Source organism: Chiloscyllium punctatum, chromosome 23 (genome assembly GCF_047496795.1).
Source record: "Chiloscyllium punctatum isolate Juve2018m chromosome 23, sChiPun1.3, whole genome shotgun sequence".
NCBI classification, from domain to species: domain Eukaryota; kingdom Metazoa; phylum Chordata; class Chondrichthyes; order Orectolobiformes; family Hemiscylliidae; genus Chiloscyllium; species Chiloscyllium punctatum.
The window spans coordinates 51,102,539-51,125,313 of record NC_092761.1 but is presented as its reverse complement, the minus strand read 5'-3'; the positions used below and the strand labels follow the sequence as shown (position 1 = coordinate 51,125,313).

Genomic DNA, 22,775 nt, shown 5'->3' with positions numbered 1-22,775 from the left:
ATCTGTTTGACTGACTTTGCCTTTGCTAAGGATAAAATGAAAAATCACACAACACCAGGTTATAGTCCAACAGGTTTATTTGGAAGCACTAGCTTTCAGAGCACTACTCCTTCAGGTGCTCCTTGTGTGATTTTTAAAAAAAAATCTTTCCATCCTAGTCCTACATCGGCTCCTCCACATTTTTGCTAAGGACGTGTTTATGGGATGTCACTATATTGGATCAATTGCTGTTTAGTAGTTAAATAGTCTATTAATGTGTTAAGTTTTTCAATAGACTTAAAGTTATACCAGTCCTTCCTCCTTTTGTTGTATTTTAACATTAGGGTAAGAATAAAGTATGTTTTGCTTAAAGCTGAGTATCGCAACCAATTAAATTATATCTGGAACACGGTATCTTACACCTGTCTTTATATAAGATAAAAAATTAGAATCAAGGTCAGCTCCTTGATATATTTGAAGGGGGCTTGGTCTGGTCCATAATATTGACAGAGCTTATCAGGTGCACCTGCAGGTGAACAAAATAAAATAATTAGATTAGATTCCCTATCGTGTGGAAACAGGCTCTTCAGCCCAACCAGTCCACATTGACCCTCTGAAGAGTAAGCTATTCAGACCAATTTCCCTGACTAATGCACCTAACACTATGGGCAATTTAGTATGGCCAATTCACCTGGCCTGCATGTCTTTGGACTGTGGGAGGAAACTGGAGCATCCAGAGGAAACCCACAAAGACATGGGGAGAATGTGCAAACTCCACACAGACAGTCACCCAAGGCTGGAATCGAACCTGGGACCCTGGTGCTGTGAGGCACCAGTGCTAACCACTGAGCCACCATACCACCCCTAAAGTTAAGGATATATCCATGTGCTGACAGCAAAAGGTCTTCTCTAAGGAAAACAACCCTAGTCTGATCTATCTTTCTTCATTAACTGAATCTCTCCAGCCAAGGCAACATCTTGATAAATCTCTTCTGTGTTCTCTCCAGTGCTATCATTGATCCTATAATGTGGATTCCAGAACTGCACACAATACTCTAACTGTGGTGTAAGCTTCTTTTTGAATGTTCCGATCTACTTGCTGACTTAGTTTTACACGTTGTTTATCAATAATGAGATGTAGTTTACCATGAGACATCTTGTCTTGTTGCAAGATGGTAACGGAGTAGGGCGCTTCAGTTGAAGCTTGTCCACTCTTCTTTTTTTGTTTCTCTTCTCTTTTCCTTCCTCCTAGTGTTCTTCTTTCTTTCTTACTTTTGACTCCTGGCCTTCGACAACGACTCCTGGCTCCTGGCAAGGAACAACGATTCCCAGCCTCTGGTGAGTGATGACACCTGGCTTCGCATAGCGACGTCCCAGCCTCCTGCAGTGGCCTCCGTTGGATGGCATGGATACCTCCTGTCGTTGGCGTAGCACAGTGGCCTCCTCTTGTAAGGGCCTCATGGCATGGTGACCTTTTGACCTCCTGCAATGGTCTTCTGCTGGTGGGAGCACCAAGCATGGTTTGGTACTTTCCTGGCCTGGCACAGTGACCTCCCTGCACAACATGGCGCAGGCACGTTATGGCACCAGAGCCTAGTGCCAACAGGAAGCTAAATGCCAACATGCTCTGCTGTACTGAACTCTTTTCTGTAATGCTGGACATCTTATTTTTGTAGCAAACCTTGTAACAAAAGCTGTGCCTACGTACTTTTATATCTAAGTTGATGCTGTAATTGGCAACGTATAAATTTATTGAAGATATGTGACAATAAAGGATATTCTATTCTACGTGTTTTATTATCATTGAAACACAAGATAGACACATATAGTCTTTCCCTCTAAAATCCTGAGTAATCTTGTATTTATATGTGCATGCTCACGCACTAATTTAAAATCTGCTTTAGAAGTGCAAGATGTTAAACGTTGTTTAGTATTACAGTTGGTTGAACTGGAGTTGAGACTGTTATTTTTGCTTTTTTGTCCTGATGTTCTCTGGAGTGTGTCTATTTACTTTTCTGATTTGAGTGGCTTCTTTTAACTAGTGGACATTACCTCAGAGTACAACGGGATCTTGATAAGATGGGCCAATGGGCTGAGGAGTGGCAGATAGAGTTTAATTTGGTCAAATGTGTGGTACTGTATTTGGAAAGGCAAATCAGGGCAGGACTTATACACTTAATGGTAAGATCCTGGGAGTGTTGCTGAACAGAGACCTTGCAGTGCAGGTTCATAGCTCCTTGAAAGTGGAGTTGCAGGTAGATAGGATAGTGAAGAAGGTATTTGATATACTTTCCTTTATTGGTCAGAGCATTAAGTATAACAGTTGGGAGGTCAATGTTGTGGCTGTACAGGACGTTGGTTAGGCCACTTTTGGAATATTGTGTGTAATTCTGGCCTCCCTCCTATAGGAAGGATGCTGTGAAACTTGAAAGGGTTCAGAAAAGATTTACAAGGATGTTGCCAGGGTTGGAGGATTTGAGCTATAGGAAGAGGCTGTTTTCCCTGGAGTGTTGATGGTTGAGGTGTGACCTTATAGAGGTTTGTAAAATCATGAGGGGCATGGATAGGGTGAATAAATGAGATATTTTCACTGGATTAGGGAAGTCCAGAACTAGAGGGCATAGGTTTAGGGTGAGATGGGAGAGATTTATAACGGACCTAAGGGGCAACATTTTCACAGAGAGCAGTGCATGTATGGAATGAGCTGCCAGAGGAAGGGGTGGAGACTGGTACAATTACAAAATTTCAAAGGTATCTGGATGGGTATATGAATAGGAAGGGTTTAGAGAGATATGGGCTAATTGCTGGCAAATGGAACTAGTTTAATTTAGGATATCTGGTCGGCATAGCCAAGTTAAATTGAAGGCTGTGTTTTCGTACTGTACATCTCTATGATTCTATGACTCTTAACTTGTTATGTGGGTCATTTCCAAAGACACTGGTTTAGCAGTAGTTTGATGTAACAATGCACAATTTAAATTGAGTTTCAATCTCAGATTACAAAAGATAGCATTGGGATATTGTAATTTTCCCTATGGATTGAACCAACCCTCGGAACCAGGGTGTCTCAATATCAGTCCATCCAAAACCTTGCAGCATTGTCTCATCAACAGCACATTCGATAATCAATCAAGGTGAATAGTTTGCTTATCTGTCTGGCCTGATTCAATTTGACAGTGAATGCTGCAAGCTTTCATGGCTTAATATTTTAGTTCCACTGTCTCATTGACACCTATTCAATATAGCTGAAAATGCGTTGCTGGAAAAGCGCAGCAGGTCAGGCAGCATCCAAGGAACAGGAGAATCGATGTTTCGGGCATAAGCCCTTCTTGAATCCTGAAGAAGGGCTTATGCCCGAAATGTCGATTCTCCTGTTCCTTGGATGCTGCCTGACCTGAGCTTTTCCAGCAACACATTTTCAGCTCTGATCTCCAGCATCTGCAGTCCTCACTTTCATCTATTCAGTATAGTCAATCAAGGTAACTGGTGTGCGTACCTGTCATCTGGCCTGATCCAATCCCCAGCATGCTGCTCAGTTGGCCAGTTTTCCCAGCATGCTATTCAGTTGGCCAACATTGCTCTCAGTGTTCCAAAGGGCTGTTATTTTATTTAGAAGGGACATTCCAGCACTACAATGGCCTAACCAACATTTTAACGTTTCAGCATAACAACGCTGCTCTTAAATTCTATGTCCTTGCCCAGTAAAGGCAATTGTACCTGCTTTCTTAACCACTTTATCCACGTGTCCCGATAACCTATGGAATCGGTGTATATTCACAATCTGATCGTTGGTGCTTCCCAGGGGCCTACTAATTGTCATGTATTCCCTCACCTTTTGTACTGCCGAAGTGTATCACATCACGTTTACCCGGATTGAATTCCATGTCATTTGAAGTGCTCATTCACTTACTTTGAAAAGGTTGCAATGTTTCCCAACCTTACTGTCCTCCAGGCAATGGATTCCAGATTCCCACTACCCTCAGGGTGAAAAGATCTTTCCTCAATTCGTGTCTAAACCTCCTGCCTTTCACCTTAAAAGTATGCCCTTTTATTATTGACCCTCACCTGAGGGGAACAGCTGCAATGTATCCATCCTGGTCATGTCCTTATAATCTTGTACACCTCAGCCAGGTCCTCCTTTAACCCTCTCTGCTCAAAAAAACAACCAAGTTTTTCTAGCCTCTTCTCATAGCTAAAATGCCTCCAAGTCAGGCATCATCCTGGTGAATCTCCTCTGCATCTCTCCAGAACAATCCTTGTCTAATGTGGTGACCAGAGCTGGACGCTGTACTCCAGCAATGGCCTAACCAGTTTTCTATAGAGCTCTGACATAGTTTACCAGCTTTTATAATCTTTGCCATGGCACATAAAGGCAAGTATCCTCAGTTTTTTCCCAGTTTTTTGGGGTTTTTTTTAATCATACATTCTGGAGAGAGTTCAGTTGTGGAGGCAGTGGCAGCAATGACATTGGAGTGCGGAGCATTGCAGTGACTGGAGTTGGCGGGACTTTGATGGTCAGTGGCGAGTCAGCTGACCAGCCTGCAAGGCAGTCGGAGATGGGACAGCTGACCAGCCTGGACGGTGGTCGGATACGAAGCAGCTGACCAGCCTGGAAGGCAGTTGGAGACAAAGCATCTGATCAGCCTGGATGGTGGTCGGCCACGGAGCAGCTGACCAGCCTGGTTGGTGGTTGGAGACAAAGCAGCTGACCGGCCTGGATGGTGGTCAGAGATGAAGCAGCTGACCAGCCTGGATGGTGGTCAGAGACAAAGCAGATGAACAGCCTGGATGGCGGGCTAAGATGGAGCAGATGACCAGCCCAGATGGCAGTCAGAGATGAAGCAGCTGACCAGCTTGGATAGTGGTCAGAGATGAAGCAGCTGACTAGCCTGGTTGGTGGTCAGAGATGAAGCAGCTGACCAGCCTGGATGGCAGTCAGACATGGAGCAGCTAGCCAACCTGGATGGCAGTTGGCAGTGAGAGACTCAGCCCAGTGTGGGGGTGAACAGGCCCTCATGAGGAAAACCCAGCATGGAGCAACTGCAGGCCCAGACTACGGAAGCATTGTAATGTTGAACTTCTAACTGTATTTCTTTCTCTTTTCTATTTTGAATTTAAAATTTTGTATTTGGGTACTTTTGTACCTAACATGGCGTTGGGATGGGTGACTTTTCACTGTACCTATAATTCCATACTTGTGCACATGTAACTATAAACCTAATTCTCATTTGAACTACTCTATTAACCTGTCCTGCTGTCTTCAGGGATCTGTGGACAAGCACACAAGATCCCTCTGTTTCACCTGATATCCTACCATTCATTGAATACTCCCATGTCTAATCACTGCTTCTAAAGGATGGCTCAATGTTTAGCACAGCTACCGCACAGCACCAGGGACCAGGTTCAATTCCAGCCTTGAGTGACTGCCTATGTGGAGTTTGTACCACGTTCTTGTGCCTGGGTGGGTTTCCTCCGGGTGCTCTGATTTCCTCCGACAGTCCAAAGATGTGCAGGTTAGGTGAATTGGCCATGCCAAATTGAACATAGTGTTCAGGGATGTGTAGGTTAGTTGCATTAGTCAGGGGTAAATTTAGGACAATAAGGTGGGGGAATGGGTCCGGGTGGGTAACTCTTCGGAGGGTCGATGTGGACCTGTTAGGCCAAAGGGTCTGTTTCCACACTGTAGGGATTCTATAATTCTATTAGAAAAAGTATATCACCTCTCACTTTTCAGGGTTGAATTCCATTTTATTTTATTTAATTACTGTCACATGCATTTTGTTACAAAGCTGAAGCCCTCGCTCCTACATCACACTTTATCCTCATCTTCCTATTTCTGGCCTCATCAGTATGTGGCATGGGATAAATCCCAAAATTACAACATAAGAGATCCTGCTTTTCAACTTTCTACCTAAAAGGCAGACAGAGATTAATTGACAGCCTAATAGTCATTATCCTGAAAGAGTTGAGAAGAGCTCAATGAAGCACATAAAAGAATTGAATACTGTCTGAGGATGGCAAGAAATGTGCTATATTGGAAATACATAAGCAACAAAATCAAGGATTGCATCAGCCAATATTAAAGCAAGTTAGAAAACCAGTTGCAAGAAATTGCCTTGCTACAATAAACTACTATTCTTCACACAACATGGGTGCTGGGGAAAAAATAAGCACTATCACAGTTAGGCAGTAGTGTGGGAGTAATAAAATAGAAAAAATAAACAGAAGTGTTAGACATCCTGTTTCCTCTGAGACCTGGCTCAGACTCTCCCTTGTTTGTCAAAAAAAGAAAAAGAAAAAAAAGAAAAAGATATAAAAAAAACTACTATTCTTTTCCCTGAAAACTGGTTGAATGGTAGGGTTTGGGGCCTGGTTTTGATGCTCCTCTCCCTTGTAAAATTGCTATTTCTCTGTATACAGCTGCTAATGTTAATTGTTTTGTAAACTGTGTATTGTTTAATAAAATTTTAAAAAACCTACTCTTCTGCCTGCTGGGAGCTAGACTAGTTGACTTCAGTGGCTATATGTTTGTTAAATGCCTAAAAGCAGACTTCAGCTGTTTTAGCATTCCTGACAAAGCCCTAAGTTCATGAGTAAAGAACTCTATGATTCTATGAACTCAGTCACATCTGGTTGTGAGTGGGTGGGAGGGTGTGTGTCAGTCTGTCTGACAGAATGCAGGATGTTAGTGCTCCAGATTTCCAGTAGCTGTTGTTCAAAATAAATACTTCTTGACTTCACTTCTGTAAGGTCTAACTCTAGTTTGAAGATTATGTTCCCTTTGTCTGATTTTCTCTCTGTTTGATCGTGGAAAGGCTCAATGTTTATTTGAAGATGCTAAGTTAGCTTCCTGCTTGTCATCATTTCCATTTATTGAATCTTAGAGATTCTTGGACAAGGCAACTTCACCTCATTCTCGGCTGTCTGCTGGTTGTTTGGTCAATACCTCTATGATAAGCTACAGTATCCTATCGGCTTGGTGGAATCATGTTGGGGAGGAACTCCCATTGAAGCTTGGTCTTCCCAACGAGTCCTGCACAAATGTAAAATTCCTTTCAGGTAAGTTTACAGTTTACCTTCTTAGAATTCTCTCTTAGTTTGCTGTGGCCACAGAATAATTAACAGCTGTCAAACTGTTCAAATGGATCATAACAAGGAAGGCTATTGACCCAACTCTTCGTTGGACAATACATCGTGTCAGATAGGATAAAGCAACAAGTCTGTCCAGCCTGCCAGAGAATATTGTTTGCACAATCATCCACTAATAAACCCTTAGTACGATTGTGCAGCTCTCAACCAGCCAGCCCTTGCAGGACCTGACCTACATTTTCTATGGCAGTCCAGTAAGTATCCCTGTAACATTTGACTCATCACTCACACAGCACCAGCCTTCTCCTTCTGCCACTTCCTATCACCCTCCAAGCCCTCAGACTATCACCCACATATCTCTTAATCTACAATGGCTCAGTGGTTAGCACTGCTGCCTCAGTGCCAGGGACCTGGGTTCAATTCCAGCCTCTGGCGACTATTTGTGTAGAGTTTGCACGTTCTCTCTGTGTCTGCGTGGGTTTCCTCCGGGTGCTCCAGTTTCCTCCTGCAGTCCAAAGATGTGCAGGTCAGGTGGATTGGCTTTGCTCAGTTGCCCATAGTGTTCAGGGATGTATGTGTAGGTTAGGTGCATTAGTCATGGGAAAATTGAACATTACGGGAATGGGTCTGTGTGGATTACTTTTCAGAGGGTCAGTGTGGACTTGTTGTGCCAAGTTGCCTGCTTTCACACTGTAGGAGCTCTTTGATTCTATGAAGACTTAGCCCCAGTCTGTCATACCTGCAGCCACAGGCCATCACTTCAGCATCTATCCGTCAGAGTTGACTCGTGCAGCCCTTCACTTGTGATCCACTCATCAAGCAGCACTCAAATCATCAACCTAACCCATTAATCACTTAACACTCAAACTGTCCCTGCACGTCACCTGACCACACACTCTGCCAATACAAATTTTTACATAGTACTTGTAGTGTAAAGTCCACAGCTGAAGGAAATGGAAAGTCAAAATGAAGTTTCATAGACATGTACATACACAAAAGCTACCTTCTTTATACATATATTGTCATTGAGGAAGGAAAGGAACTGAAGAATTTTAAAGGGAGTGAAGGATCAGAGGAACCTGGATGCACACAATCCGATCTATGAAGCTTGCAGAATAATTTGATGTGGCTGCGAAAGAGACATCTGAAGTCCAACATTTTACAAATAGATGCTTAGTAGAAAGATAAATAAATAATGTTCCACCTCTATAAAACATCAATGAGGAGCTTCCTGCTCTGTTCTGTTCTGGGCATGTCACTTTCTGAAGAATGAGACTTTGGAGGGGTTGCTGATGGTTTCAAAGAAGAAGCGGAACCACGAGGTTATGCTGCAGCTGTACAAAACTCTGGTGTGGCCACATTTGGTGTATTGCTTACAGTTCTGGTCACCACGTTATTGGAAGGATGTGGAAGTTTTGGAAAGGGTTCAGAGGAGATTTACTAGGATGTTGCCTGGTATGGAGGGAAGGTCTTACGAGGAAAGGCTGAGGGACTTGAGGCTGTTTTTGTTAGAGAGAAGAAGGTTGAGAGGTGAATTAATTGAGACATATAAGATAATCAGAGGGTTAGATAGATTGGACAGTGAGAGCGTTTTTCCTTGGATGCCGATGGCTAGCATTGGGGGACATAACTTTAAATTGAGGGATGATAAATATAGGTCAGATGTCAGAAGTGGTTTCTTTACTTAGAGTAGTAGGGGTGTGGAATGCACTGCCTATAACAGTAGTAGACTCAACAACTGTAAGGGCATTTAAATAGTCATTGGATAGGCATATGGACGAGAATGGAATAGTGTTGGTTAGATGGGCTTCAGATTGGTTCTACAGGTCGAGGCCCGAAGGGCCTGTTTCCATACTGTAGGGAGTCTAATCTAATTGAATTACAGTGCAGTACAGGCCCTTCAGCCTTCGATCTGTGGAACCAATCTGAAACCCATCTAACATACACTATTCCATTCTTGTCCATATGTCTATCCAATGAACAATGGACTTGAAGAGCCTGTACTGCGCTGTAATTCAATTAGATTAGATTCCCTACGATATGGAAACAGGCCCTTCAGCTCATCAAGTCCACACCGACCCGCTGAAGAGTAACCCACCCAGATCCATTCCCCTATCCTATATTTACCCCTGACAAATGCACCTAACACAATGAGCAATTTAGCACGGCTAGTTTACCTGACCTGCATATGTTTGGATTGTGGAAGGAAACCCACACAGAAAAGGGAAAATATGCAAAATCCACATAGACAGTCGCCCAAGGTAGGAATCGAACCCAGGTCCCTGGTGCTGTGAGGATGCAGTACTAACCACTGTGCCACCATGCCACCCATGTTCTATGTTCTGTAAGCCACCTGACACCACATTATAGTTCAACAGGATTATTTGAAATCACAAGCTTTCAGAGCGCTGTTACTTTGTCACTTCTCTTGATGAAGGATGAGCCCTCTGAAAGCTTGTGATTTCATATAAATCTGTTGGACTATTACCTGGTGTTGTGTGACTTCTGAAGAAGGGCTTATGCCTGAAACGTTGATTCTCCTGCTCCTCGGATGCTTCCTGGCCTGCTGTGTTTTTCCAGCACCACATTTTTCAACACTGGTACTCCAACATCTGCAGTCCTCACTTTCTCCTACCTGACTTCTGACCTTGTCAATGCCAGTCGAACATCAGCACCTCCACATCATGAAGAAATGCGAATCACAGGACACAACTCTGGATCTTCTGCCAATCACCTTGAAACTGTATTGAGAATTTTATTTTCATCTGGAACACAACAATGAAAGGGCAGTGGAAGAGGATTCGAAAGGATTCAGGGAATTATCTGAAAATGAAATAATTTGCAGAAGTATGGGAAAAAGTATGAGTGAGAATAAATCATAAACTCTATTTTAACTCGTGGACACAAGCATTCACCCAGACTGTGTTCTTTAAATGGCTTCAAGGTCACTTGTGTGTCTGCAATAGTGTGGATTGGAGCTAAGTACATTTTAATAGGAAGAACATTGAAAAACTGTTTAATGTTAGGGGGAGTAGCTCTAAAAGAGTGTGCAGTAACAGAGACCTGGGTGTATATATACGTAAGTCGCTATAAAGATTTAAACTCATTAGTAAATGTGCAAAAGTGACATGAGAAAAACTTCAGACAGCAACTGATTAAAGTCTGAAATGCACATTTTGAGAGTGTGATGGAGGCAGATTCAATAAAACCATTCAAAAGGGAATTGGGCTGTTTTCTCAAAAGGAAGCATGCAGGATTATGGGGAAAAGTGCTATTGGCAAATTGCTCATTTTGGAGAGCCAAGACAGGCCTGATGGATCAAGACCAGAAGTAGGCCGCTATTTGGTAAAATCACAGTTGATGTGATTTTAACCTCAACTACACATTCCTGCCTATGCTTAGTAACCTTTCACCTCTTTGCTTATCAAGAATCTGTCTATTTTTACCTTAAAACATTCAAAGATTCTGCCTTTGCTGCCTTTTGAAGAAGAGTCCAAAGGCAGTAAACCTTCTGAGAGAAAATACATTCTCTTTAACTGTCCTGTATAGGTGCCCCCAAACATCTCGTTCTAGATTCTCCCGCTACTAAAAATATACTATCTACATCCACCCTGTAAAGTCCTCCCAGGATCTTATAAATTTCCATCAAAACAGTTCTTACTGTTCTAATCTTCAATGGATATAAGTCTAATCTGTCCAGCCTCTCCTTATATGACAACACACTCCTACCAGTTATTAGACTAGCAAACCTTCTCATCATTGCTTAAACAGGACGATCAGTGCTGTATGCCGGACTCCAAATGTGGTCTTGCCAATGTTCTATACAACTGAAGCACAAATTCCCTCCCTCAATTCCTCTTGCAATATTTTGTTTGCTTTTCTATATTACTTGCTATATCTGCATATTAACCTTTTGCAATTCATGCGCTTCGGCTTTCAGATTGTGCTGCATCTCAGGACTCTGCAATCTTTCACTGTTGAGGTAACTTTACCCACTCACTGAACATACCTTTTTGTAGCCCCTTGTGTCCTTTTTACAACTTACTTTCCTCCCCATTTTTGTGTCATTAGCAAATTTAGCAACCATATCTTCTATCTCTTGTTACAACATGGCAATAAACCCTTCTGCTAATTAAACCAAACACACAAAAAAGCTCGCCTTGCCTCATAATCTGTTAAAGTATGAGTGACAGAGCGCTACCTAAATTCCACTAATTAATAAAAAAAAATTATTCTTTAACTCTAAAGCGAACATTGAACAACAACTATTTACAACATTAACCCTCTTCTCTCTCAAAGGTTTGTTATCTACCTCCCAATCTTTGAAAATATATTGATCCAATAAAACCCCTATTAAATTTACAGCAACGCAGTTTTCAAAACCAGACATCAGCTGTCATCTCTGGTGTCGATCTTCCCCTGTTTGTAGATCTCCCTGTGTCGTCTTCAGTTTTCTGCTGCACAGATTTTTCATATGAAAGAGGAACCTGTGATACTCTCTTATACTCTATAAAATGAGTATGAAATGTGGTGTAACTTGCTTTTCAGAAACTTCTAGTGATTACAGAAAATAAATCCCTGACACTCTAAAATCAATAAGTAACAATTTATTTATCTAACTCTTAACAGTGAACAGATTAACCAAACTAATAACAAACAGAATAAATCCACTCTAACTATTAACTATTCCTGAATAAAGCAAGATTCTAATGGTATGCTGTTCCAATAAATATAAGCTCCACTTATATGAAACAAATAGAATTTAGTATTTTGAAATTACAACTAGATTATGTGTCCTCTGGAATATTCTGTCAGGAACATCTTCTCCGCCTTTGGTACCTTCGTAAATAGATGATGGTCTCTCGAAGAGCTGAGAGCTGTTATCTCTAGCCTATGGCAGTTAGTTCTGCCAACTTTCCAATTGCCCCCTTCTTTTATACCCTGTGCACTAGCATTTTAAATCTCTAAGCACAGAAGAAGCACAATCTTTTAAAAGGACCGTGCAATGCATTCCGCCGCCCCCACCTTGGCATTTTACAAGCATCAATATTTTAGAAACACGAATTTCTAACGTCCTGCCTCCTAATCCACAATTACTTCACTCAACTTCACAGCAACAGGCCCTTTGGCTCAACTAGTCTGTGCTGACCAGGTTTCCTGAACCAGTCCCATTTTCCTGTGTTTGGCCCATGTCCTTCCCATTTTTTCCTATCCATGTACATCTCCAAATGTCTTTTAATTGTTGTTATTGTATCCGCCTCTGGCAGCTCATTCCATATGCATACCTCACTCTGTGTTAAAAAGTTGTCTCTTAGGTCTCTTTTAAATCTTTTCACTCTCACCTTTGGACTCCCCTACCCTGGGGAAAAGACTTTTGCTATTCATCTTATTTTGTGGAAGATACAAAAACCAAGATGCAGGATTAGAACAAAGAAGAAAATTTACAGGCCCTCCAAGCCTGAGCCTATCGAAATGTACTGTCTAAACATGTCGTCCAATTCCTAAGCATCCGTATCCCTCTGCTCTCCACCTACTCATGCATCTGTCCAGACGCATCTTAAATGAGTCTACCGTGCCTGCCTCTACCACCTCTGCTGGCAACAAGTTCCAGGCACCTACCACCCTCTGTGTGAAGTACTTGCCGCGCGTATCCCCCTTAAGCTTTTCACCTCTCGTTATCGAATCCCTCATCCTGGGAAAAAGCTTATCTCTATCTATCCTGTCTATACCCTTCATGATTTTGTAAACCTCAATCAGGTCCCCCCCTTAATCTTCTTTGTTCTAATGAAAACAATCCTAACCTATTCCACCCCTCTTCATAGCTAGCACCTTCCATACCAGGCAACATCCTTATAAACCTTATTTGCACTGTCTGCAAAGCATCCACATCCTTTTGGTAATGTGGCAACCAGAGCTGTGCACAGTATTCTAAATGTGGCCGAACCAATGTCTTGTACAGTTTTAACATGACCTGCAGGCTCTTATATTCAATATCCTGTCCGATGAAGGCAAGCATACAATATGCCTTCTTGACCACCCTATCCACCTGTGCAGCAATCTTCAGGGTACAATGGACCCAAGCTCCAAGATCTCTCTGCTCATCAATTTTTCCCAAGGCTTTTCCGTTTGCTGTATAATTTGCTCAAGAATTAGACTTCCCAAAATGCATCACCTCACATTTGCCTGGATTGAACTCCATCTGCCACTTCTCCGCCCAACTCTCCTGTATTCTTTGACAGTCCCCTATGATTTCTGCTGCTCCATCAATCTTCATGTCATCTGCCACTTGCTGATCATACCAACAGTGCCCTCTTCCAGATCATTTATGTACGGATTCTGTACATGTACTACTATAAATGTTTTTAATGTACCTTGAAGGTCAGGATACAGAAATGGATATTCCAGCAGAAGCCTAAGTAGTAATCGGAAATAGAAAGAGGATACTTTAGGCTGAGAGAATAGTGAAGGCAGGGGCTGAAAGTTTTGTGGAATAAGCCTGATCAATGCAACAGGGGATAGCCTCAAAATATGCCATCAACTGGACTGATGACTCCGAATTTAATTGTGGAGCGGTAGTAATGAAATTCAGAAATTAGTAACAGCAGCAGTGAGGGCAGCGATACTAGAGCGAGAGAACAGTGATGGAAAGGGATACTGAGATGTGACAGCGTTGTGAAGGTGCACGGTAGAAATATTCTCAGGTGTGTTGAGATTTAAGTATCTCAGCTTGATGTAAGAAATCTCTGAAGCTTCAGGGATTTGTATGAAAAGAGAGAAGATTGGAAAGTTCTGGAAATAGACTTAGAATATCAAGGAGAAATAGAAGAAATGAAAGTGAATCATATTAAGAAGTGCTAGAAAGCTGAGCATAGGCAAGTATATGGAGAGTGGTTAATAAACATGGGGTCATGAACAGGCAGTAAGTAATAGTGGGCGGAGTGTAGTGTAATGTAGATGAGCAGAGAGATCTCGGTGTCCAGGTACACAGATCCTTGAAAGTTGCCACCCAGGTTGACAGGGTTGTTAAGAAGGAATACAGTGTTTTAGCTTTTATTAATAGAGAGATCGAGTTCCAGAACCATGAGGTTAAGCTACAGCTGTACAAAACTCTGGTGCGGCCGCACTTGGAGTATTGTGTACAATTCTGGTCACTGCATTATAAGAATGATGTGAAAACTTTGGAAAGGATGCAGAGGAGATTTACTAGGATGTTGCCTGGTATGGAGGGAAGGTCTTACGAGGAAAGGCTGAAGGACTTGAGGCTGTTTTTGTTGGAGAGGTGACTTAAGAGAGACATATAAGATAATCAGAGGGTTAGATAGGGTGGACAGGGAGAGCCTTTTTCCAAGTATGGTGACAGCGAGCATGAGGGGGCATAGCTTTAAATTGAGGGGTGATAGATATAGGACAGATGTCAGAGGAAGTTTCTTTACTCTGAGAGTAGTAAGGGTATGGAATGCTTTGCCTGCAACAGTCGTAGATTTGCCAACTTTAAGTACATTTAAGTCGTCATTGGACAAGCATATGGACATACATGGAATAGTGTAGGTTAGATTGGCTTCAGATTGGTATGACAGATTAACACAACATCGAGGGCCGAAGGGCCTGGCTGTAATGTTCTATGTTCTATGAGTTTCAGGAAATGACTGAGCTGCAGTGTGAGAGAATGTAGGAAAGAAGAAGGAAACAAAGTCTTGCAGTCAGCCAGGCAGTGGGACTTTGTATTAAAAAGTCTCTAATGTGATTTAGAGTTATAGAGACATAGAACATAGAACAGTACAGCACAGAACAGGCCCTTCAGCCCACGATGTTGTGCCGACCATTGATCCTCATGTATGCATCCTCAAATTTCTGTGACCAAATGCATGTCCAGCAGTCTCTTAGTTGTCCCCAATGACCTTGCTTCCACAACTGCTGCTGGCAATGCATTCCATGCTGTCACAACTCTCTGTGTAAAGAACCTGCCTCTGACATCCCCTCTATACTTTCCTCCAACCAGCTTAAAACTATGACCATTTCTGGTTAGCTATTTCTGCCCTGGGAAATATGCTCTGGCTGTCGACTGAATCCAAGCCTCTCATTATCTTGTATGGACCAATTAGGTCCTCTCTCCTCCTCCTTTTCTCCAATGAAAAAAGTCCGAGCTCAGTCAACCTCTCTTCATAAGATAAGCCCTCCAGTCCAGTCAGTATCCTGGTAAACCTCCTCTGAACCCTCTCCAAAGCATCCACATCTTTCCTATAATAGGGCGACCAGAACTGGACACAGTATTCCAAGTGCGGTCTAACCAAAGTTTTATAGAGCTGCAACAAAATCTCACGACTCTCAAATTCAATCCCCATGTTAATGAAAGCCAAAACACCATATGCTTTCTTAACAACCCTGTCCACTTGGGTGGCCGTTTTAAGGGATCTATGTACCTGCACACCAAGATCCCTCTGTTCCTCCACACTGCCAAGAATCCTAACCTTAATCCTGTACTCAGCTTTCAAATTCGACCTTCCAAAATGCATCACCTCGCATTTATCCAGGTTGAACTCCATCTGCCACCTCTCAGCCTATCTCTGTATCCTGTCAATGTCTCGCTGCAGCCTACAACAGCCCTCTATACTGTCAACGACACCTCCAACCTTTGTGTCATCTGCAAACTTGCTGACCCATCCTTCAATCCCCTCATCCAAGTCATTAATAAAAATTACAAACTGTAGAGGCCCAAGGACAGAGCCCTGTGGAACACCACTCACCACAGACTTCCAGGCAGAATATTTTCCTTCTACTACCACTCACTGTCTTCTGTTGGCCAGCCAATTCTGTATCCAGACAGCTAAGTTCCCCTGTATCCCATTCCTTCCTGATCTTCTGAATGAGCCGACCATGGGGAACCTTATCAAATGCCTTGCTGAAGTCCATATACACCACATCATATGGCAAGGAAACTGACCCTTTGTTCCAATTAGATCACAGGTTCATAATTTTATAAACCACCGTAAAGTCACCTTTCAACCTCCTATGCTCCAATGAGAAAGGTCCCAGCTGATCCAGCCTCTCCTTATAACTCGAACCCTCCATTCCTAGCAACATCCTAGAAAATCTATTCTGAACCCTGTCCAACTTAATAATATCCATCTGATAACAGGGCGACCAAAACTGAACAGGCCTTACCATTGTCCTGTACAACCTTAACATAATGTCCCAGGCCTTCTACTCAAAGGTCTGAGTAATGAAGGTAAGCGTATTGAAACACCTTCTTAACCGCCATATGTATATATGATGCAGATGTCGAAGAATTATACACTTGAGCTCCTAGGTCCCTCTGTTTACATCACTATCCAAGGCTCTATTTTTAATTGTATAAGTTAAATCATTTAGCTCTATTTTTGTCACAGGTTTAGCTTTCTTATTGCAAATGTTTTATGCATTTAATTTACATGATTTTGCACTATTCATTTAATGGACTCTGCCGATGCACTGTTACTGTTTAAAGATTTTATCCTTTTCCATCTTGCTTTGCTTTGCTTGGCTTTACCTAAGGAACTGTACTGCTTATATGGCCTTAAGTCCCTGGATTTCTAAAACTTTCTCCATCTGAAACTGCTGCCCACTTCTTTTACTTTATAAATTGACTATAGTTGTAGTTATAGTGTGGCCAGGACCCTGCTCAACCTAGTTAAAATAGGGCCCACTCTTAAGGTAACAGCATCCTGAGCACTTTTTTTTCTTCATTTCTGGGACATGGGCATCACTGACTGGCCAGCATTGATAGCCCATCTTTATTTGTCCTTGATAAGGTGATGGTGAGCTGCCTTTTTGAATCGCTGTAGCCCAGTTGTTGTGGTTTGAGCAGCAAGGGAATTCCAGGATTTTGACCCAATGACTGAAGGAACGGTGGTAAATTTCCAAGTCAGGGTGGTGAGTGGCTTGGAGGGCAACTTGCAGGTGGTGGTGTTCCCAAGTTCCTGCTGTCCTTGTCCTTCTAGATGGAAATGGTTCTGGGTTTGGAAGGTGCTGTCTAAGGATCTTTGGTGAATTTCTGCAGTGCATCTGAGCGCTGGTGGTAGAAGGAGTGGTGGTTTGTAGATCTGGTGCCAGTCAAGCAGGTTGCTTTGTCCTGGATGGTGTCAAGCTTCCTGAGTGTTGTTGGAGCTGCACCCATCCAGGCAAGAGAGATGTGTTCCATCACGCTTCTAACTTGTGCCTTGTAGATGGTGAAAACACTTTGGGGGTGTCAGGAGGTGAGTTACTTGCCGCAGTGTCCCTAGTCTTGACCTGTTGTTGGAACCAATATGTTTATGTGGTGAGTCTAGTTGAGTTTCTGGTCAATGGTAACCCCAAGGATGTAAGGGATTCAGTGATGGTAAAACTTAAATATCAAGGGATGGTGGTTTCAGTGACTCTTATTGGTAATGGTCATTGTCTGGCACTTGTGTGGCGCAAATGTGGCACTTGTCAGCCCTAGCATGGATATTGTCCAGATCTTGTTGCATTTGAGCATGGACTGCTTCAATATTTGAGGAGTCCCGAATGATGCTGAATATTGTGCAATCATCAGCGAACATATCCCCACTTCTGACATTATGACAGAGGGAAGGTTGTTGATGAAGCAGCTGAAGATTGTTGGGCCGAGGACACTATCCTGAGGGACTCCTGAGATGACTAACTCTGCACAACCACAACCATCTTCCTTTGTGCTTGGTATGACTCTAGCTAACAGAGTGTTTGCCCCCTGATACTCATTGATTCCAGTTCTGCCAAGCTCCTCTGTCAAATGAAGCCTTGATGTCAAGTGCTGTTACTCTCACTTCACCTCTGGAATATAGCTCTTTTGTCCATGTTTGAACTAAGGCTGTAATGAGATCAGGAGCTGAGTGACCCTGGCAAAACCCAAACTGGGTGTCACTGTGCGGGTTGTTGCTGAGCAGGTGCTGCTTGATAGCACAATTGATGACCCCTTCCATCACTTTACTGATGATAGAGAGTTGACTGTTTGGGCGGTAAATGGCCGGGTTGGATTTGTCCTCCTTATTGTGTATAGGACATGTCTGGGCAATTTTCCACATTGTTGGGTAGATACCAGTGTTGTAACTGTACTGAAAGAGCTTGGCTAGGGGAGTGGCATGTTCTGAAGCACACGTTTTCAGTATTATTGCCGGAATGTTATCCTTTGCAATATCCAGTGCCTCCAGCCGTTTCTTGATGTGACATGGGGTGAATTGAATTGGCTGGAGACTGGTGTCTGTGATGCTGGGGACCACAGGAGGAGCCCGAGATGGATCATCCACTCGGCACTTCTGATTGAAGATTGTTGCGAATGCTTCAGCATTATCTTTTGCACTAATGTGCTGGGCTCCTCCATCATTGAGGATGGGGATATTTGTGGAGCCTCCTCCTCCAGTGAGTTGTTTAATTATCCATCACCATTCACGACTGGATCTGGAAGGACTGCAGAGCTTATTTCTGATCCGTTGGTTTTGGGATTGTTTAGCTCTGTCCATCACTTGCTGTTTATGCAGTTTTGTGTGCAAGTAGTCCTGTTTGGTAGCTTCACCAGGTTGATACCTCATTTTTAGGTCTGCTTGAAGCTGCTCTTGGCATGCCTTCCTGCTCTCTCTCCATTGAACCAGGGTTGACCCCCTGGCTTGATCGTAATGATTGAATAGGGGATATGCCAGACCAAAAGGTTACGGATTGTGCTGGATTGTACAGTTCTGCTGCTGTTGATGGCCCACAGCACCTCATTGATGCCCAGTCCAGATGAACTGCTAGATCAATTCAAAATCTGTCCCATTTAGCTTGGTGACCGTACCATACAACACGATGGAGATTATTCTCAACGTGAAGACAGGACTTCGTCTCCACAATGACAATGCTGTGGTCACTTTTACCTGTACTGTGAGGACTGATGCTTCTGCAGCCAGAAGTTAGTAAGGATGATGTCAAGTATGATTTTTCGTCTTGTTGGTTCCTTCACCACCTGCCGTAAACCCATTCTAGCAGTTATATCCTTTAGGACCTGACCAGCTCAATCAGTAATGCTGCTTCCGAGCCACTCTTGATGGTGGACGTTGAAGTCCCCACCCAGAGTATATTTTGTGCCCTTGCCATCCTCAGTGCTTCCTCAAAGTATTGTTCAACATGGAGGAGTACTGACTCATCAGCTGAAAGAGACGGTACGTGGTAACCTGTAAGATGTTTCCTTGCCCATGTGAAGCTATGAGACTTCATGGAGTCTAGAGTCAATGTCAAAGGGCAACTCTCTCCTGACTGTGTCCCACTGTGCAGTCACCTCTGCTGTGTCTGGCCTGCCGTTGGAACAGGACGTATCCAGAGATGGTAATGGTGGTGTCTAGGGTGTTATCTGTAAGCTATGATTCTGTAAGAATGACAGTGTCAGGCTTGACTAGTCTGTGAGACAGCTCTCCCAATTTCGACACTAGCCCCCAGATGATGGTAAGGAGGACTTTGCATTGTCAACAGGGCTGTTTGTGTTTTTGGCGTAATCTTTGCGGTTCCAAGGTCAATGTCAGGGGTCCGTCCAGTTTCATTTCTTTGTAGAAACTTACTTTCTAGCGATTGATACAACTGAGTACCTTGCTGGGCCATTTCAGAGGGCACTTGAGAGTCAACCACATTGCTGTGGCTCTGGAGTGACAAGTAAGGATGTCAGATTTCCTTCCTAAAGGACATTAGTGAACCAGGTGGGATTTTCCGACAATTGACAATGGTTTCATGATCATCAGTCAACTATTGCATTCAAATTCCACCATCTACCATGGCGGGATTTGAACCCTGTTCCCCAGAACATTATTTGGGGTTTCTGGATTAATAGTCAAGCGATAATCTCACTAGGCAATTGCCTCCCCTAGCGATACTGGTGTCGGTGCCACATGAACCAACACCGACAAGATTCTTTGAGCCATGAATTTAGTTTGTCATTCAACTTCCTTCAGTGCTATTCAGCACACGACTCGAGTAAGAGTCCAGACGTGGTTACCTTTAAGTTTCTGTATTTTAGTTTGGACTTGAAGGTGTTTGAAGAACAAGCTGAGATGGTAGGTTTCACTGTTTGTTCATCAGAAGAAAGAAGCATGTTACCTTCTGAATGTACACAATTGATACAGATTACGTCTGGAATTAGTGCTGACACCCTCTTCCCATCCCTTTATTTATGATTTTAATACGTGACCTTGATTCCAATACACAAATTAAATTGAGTACTATGTAGATTATGACGCATAGGCACGAGGCAGTAAGGTCTGATGAAGGACTTGTATTTGCAATGGGCAGATGAAATTTCATACAGATATAAGCACAATGTCTTCTATATAGTGAGGTGAATTGGGAGGTTCACATAATAATTAAATGGTCTAAAATATGAGCTAGAGAATAACTGTGTGATCTGGGAATTATAATAAATTATTTACTGTCTACTTTCAGTGATTGTAGAGGAATGAACTCTGTTCACTGACTCATATCTTGTCGGGTTTTGTGGCTAACTGATGTTGTCAGAAAACTCAATTAGGAAACTTGATTTCTCAACATTGAAATAAATGAGAGTGTACCTCACAGGGGAATCCAATATTGGCAAGAAATTCTGCAGAGATGGGAAGTCATCAGCTGATCTTAGTTTAGTAGGTTACTATTTAGTATTTACTCGTTTATTTTTAACAGTTTAAGATGCTTAAATTGCTTCTTGCAGATTATTCTAGTACTGTTGTGTATCTATTAAATGTTTGGTAACTTGTCTGTTTCATTTCAGTATTGGCAATCGAGTAAATGAAAAAACTGGTCCCCATCAACCTACTGTTTTATGGAATGCAATGATACACCCTCTACGTAGAATGACAATTACAGGAGCCATCTGGTATCAAGGTGAGGCATCTGTTACACCAGAAGCTACGGACTCAGTGTTGGGAGAGTCATAGTTGGATGGTGCACTTCACCTGCTGGCCTCTGTCAATGGCAAGGAGTATTTCTGGATCTCTGGCTAGACTTAGCTTCTGGTTAATAAATAACACCGCAAAATTCGGGAATTGTTGACCTTGTGTCACTAATGGAAACCTGTACTTGGGCTTCAATTTGGTGTTGTAAGGACCTAGGGCAATAAAAGACAGGGCAGGATGGAGAACTAAATATTTAAAGTACAATTTGGGAACTCACAAGAGGGGGAAAATAGTGTGCCTAGTAACTTAACTAGACAGAATTTGATTTCCAGATGGTGAATTGAGATGCAAAGATAAAAACAGTGGTGTGCTGAAAGTTATGCTGGATTGTAGCAGGTTTGTACTTCTAACATATTTGCATGTCATGAATACTTAATTTAAAACAGTTTTTGTTTAAAGTCAGTGCCACTCGCTTCACAATTGTTTCAAGGAGATGTGCAGTAGGTGGATCTGTGCAGTTGTGATTGAGGTAAACAGGTCTCCATGTTGAACTGTTGCACATGGCAGTGAGTGATGAAAGGTTGATGTTCAGTTGTAGAGACCTATGGTGGAGAGAAGGATTGAGAGTACTGGATGAAGTGGTCCTGTCAGGGAATGGGCAGATCAGGCAGAGATTGGAAGATCAATGAAGGCTTTAAAGAGTGGTCAGTGCAATCAAAGGTGGAGGTTGAATTGACATACTGTTTGGTAGAGGATTCAGTGAAAATTGGAAACTCTCCTGAGTATGGGGTTAGGCCTAGAGTCAAGTTTGGGGACTGGATGGTCTCTTGAAATGGTTCACAGCACCAAACAAAAGATTGAAGCTGGATAAAGAGCAGATTCAGGATTAGAGTGGTAATTTTAATGGTCTCGGGGGAAGACAATGTGTATAAGGATTTGGTAATGTGGTCTGGTCTAGGTTTAAGCATAACAGGATGGGAAAGGTTAGTTTGGGTAATTATGGGTGATGGTCCAAATGTGAGGATGATGAGGATGTAGAAAGCATATGATCATGTTTCTAATGGAACACACACCATTGTTTGTGGCTCACTGAAAACACCCAGAATTGCTTTTGCTAGTTTCCTCAACTCTGGAGTTAGACTGACTGACCTATTCTTTCCTGGTTTATCCCTTGCTTTCTTCTTGAATAATGGTGAGCATGTTGGTTGTTCTCCAGCAGTTTTCCTGTGGCCAGAGAGGAAATGGAACTTTTTGCAAGCTGTGCCATCATATTCATATTTTAAAAATGTACTTTTGCTAGGAGCTCATCTAGATGAAATCCTGATATCAGTTGAAGTACAGGCAGTCTGCTTCATATCACTGAAATGTGGCTGGCATATTTTTCATGCCAAATGGCATGACTTTAAACTGATATAGTCCAGTTGGCATAAAAAGCCAAAATTGTCCTTGCTCTTTCTGACAAAGGTACCTATCAGTATCCTCTGAGCAAGTCCAACTTAGAAATATAAGTTGCTTGTCCCACCTTCTCAACAGTCTTCTAAACATTGAATCAGATATGTATCAGTCTTTATAACTGCATTAATGTTGTGATAGTCCACACGTAACCTTTGGGCACTATCTATCTTTGGCACCATTAGTATGGATGAGCTCCAGTCATTGTAACTCACTTTGATTACATTGTTTTGTTGCTGTGCCAACTTTAGAGTTTTATGCCTACAAGGATGTTGCTTAATCAGAACAGCATCTCCTATATCTACATAATACATAATTAGGTTAGTACTTCCTGGCTTATTTCCTCATATCTCCCTATGTGATTGTAATATCTCT

At 42.5% G+C, this 22,775-nt stretch overlaps 1 protein-coding gene across 1 annotated transcript in view; it reads left to right on the top strand.

Moving 5' to 3' along the window:
• Nucleotides 1-22,775, top strand: part of siae (sialic acid acetylesterase) — a 126,375-nt gene that overhangs the window by 38,682 nt on the left and 64,918 nt on the right. The window contains exons 5-6 of the mRNA XM_072592983.1: nucleotides 6,864-7,038; nucleotides 20,825-20,937. Of these exons, the coding sequence (XP_072449084.1) occupies nucleotides 6,864-7,038; nucleotides 20,825-20,937 (288 nt within the window). The remainder of the gene's footprint in view (nucleotides 1-6,863; nucleotides 7,039-20,824; nucleotides 20,938-22,775) is intronic.